Genomic DNA, 1,754 nt, shown 5'->3' on the forward strand with positions numbered 1-1,754 from the left:
ACTTCCTGTCTGTTGTGTTTTGCAATTTCGTCGCGAACAGGACATTGCATGTAAGGCCTGTGCTGCCTGAATGCATTCGCATCCAGAGATGGTTGACAGAAATCAGCTGATCTCGTGTCGTCTGCTCATCTCCCTTGGTCGCTGACCGGAGTAACAGAGTTAAGATATCGAGTTTTTTTTTTCTCTGTAACACTTACGAAAGGAATAGCAATCAGTAGATATGCGTATAATATAATTAGATCTTGGTGCGAATGAAACCGATCTACTGCTGCTCGTTATCATTTTATAGCTGAAAAAATATTTGCTGGAAAAACAAACTCTATGGAAGTGGGCGTCACCTTGCGTCTGCGCCAACAGACATTCGGGGCGAGTTGTCGGCGAGGATATTAATATCCATTTGCATTCCTTTTTCTTTAGACCAGCCTCAAAGTAAGTCTGTTCGGAAAGAAATATATTCAAACCTCCCATCATCAGAAAATAAGCAGAAAGGAGAAGAATGCGAGGTTATGCGATAATTATACCGGGATATGAATCTGGTGGCGACAGCTGGCAGCGTGCGCTCTTCCCGTGAGTCGCCTTCGCCAATCGCCAATGTTTACAGTTTCGGTGTGTCCTCGGAGGAGTGAGGGAGTGCGCGCGTCTCTTGTGACTGGCCCAAGTGTAATGTGGAAATGATACGCTCGTAGGGCGAAAATGTGATGCTCTGATGTGCATCTGGTGTTCATCTCGTAGTTCATGCCATTGCCAAGCGACTAACCCTGTGTTAACTCAGTGTGTTCTCGTATTTAGTGCAGGCCAAATAAGAAATCGCCAAGATGGCCGACCTGGAGGCAGTGCTGGCTGATGTTAGCTATTTGATGGCGATGGAGAAGAGTAAATCTACTCCAGCAGCGAGAGCCAGTAAGAAGATCATCTTACCAGACCCAAGGTAATTCCCTTATAGTCTTAAATGGGTTTCCGTCGCCGAGTATTGTGTGAGATTTGGCATACCTGAGCGAGGTAAATCTGGCGAAGACGAGGCCAGGCCGAGGGGACCGCAGGCCGCTGCCACCCTCGATTCCGTCGTGTCTGCGGGCGTGCACGGGGCCACTTTCGCCTTCGCATTCACGCCAGATTATACTTCACGTTAAAGTATACTATTTTAGCATGTATATAACTTTTCATGGTAGGACACACCGCTATAGAAATGGTAGAGTTGCTGTACAGAGGCTACGAGTCAGTGAGTCACGACTGTCAATCACTGCTGAGAGAAACTTGGCTGATTGGCACCTTTGTGACCCCATAGTTCATGACCTCGACCCCGGGGTCCAGGCTAGCGAGTCACAGCAATTCTTCACTGACGTCTAGTATTGGAACTCCGTGTGTGTTCAGGTTGAAAGATGCCCAGAGGTGGTGGTGTGGGGAGGAAGGCTCTCGGGAGTACATGGCCAGTTCGAAGACGCATGAATGACGGGTGGGCAGCCGTGTGAACTTTGCCTCTCTGGCAACTTCTTTTACGGAGGATAAGCCTGTGGCGACGAGACTCGACGCTCTGCTGGCAAAATATTTTTTTTGTGTCGTCGGTGTCCGTTTTCTTGTCGAGTTGTCTATCTGTTTATATGTGTGGCTTTCTCGCGGTCTGGTTGTTTACATGCATGTCTATCTCCCGGTCTGTCTGTTTACATGCGTCTTCCTCAGTCTTCCTGTATTCATGAGCTTTTCTTCTGTCTGTGTAGATGCCTCTTTTTCACTTCTTGTCAGTAGCACATGCGCCA

At 48.0% G+C, this 1,754-nt stretch overlaps 1 protein-coding gene across 1 annotated transcript; it reads left to right on the forward strand.

Annotated features, from left to right (window-relative positions):
- Positions 1-611: 611 nt before the first annotated feature.
- LOC119587610 (beta-adrenergic receptor kinase 1-like) lies at positions 612-928 on the forward strand (the record flags this gene model as incomplete). The annotated part of the gene is given in 1 exon segment (XM_037936318.1): positions 612-928. A coding segment is annotated over 1 exon segment (113 nt), but the record flags the coding sequence as incomplete, so codon positions are not given.
- Between the last annotated feature and the right edge of the window lie 826 nt (positions 929-1,754).

The sequence above is a fragment of the Penaeus monodon genome, chromosome 22 (genome assembly GCF_015228065.2).
Source record: "Penaeus monodon isolate SGIC_2016 chromosome 22, NSTDA_Pmon_1, whole genome shotgun sequence".
Lineage (NCBI taxonomy): Eukaryota > Metazoa > Arthropoda > Malacostraca > Decapoda > Penaeidae > Penaeus > Penaeus monodon.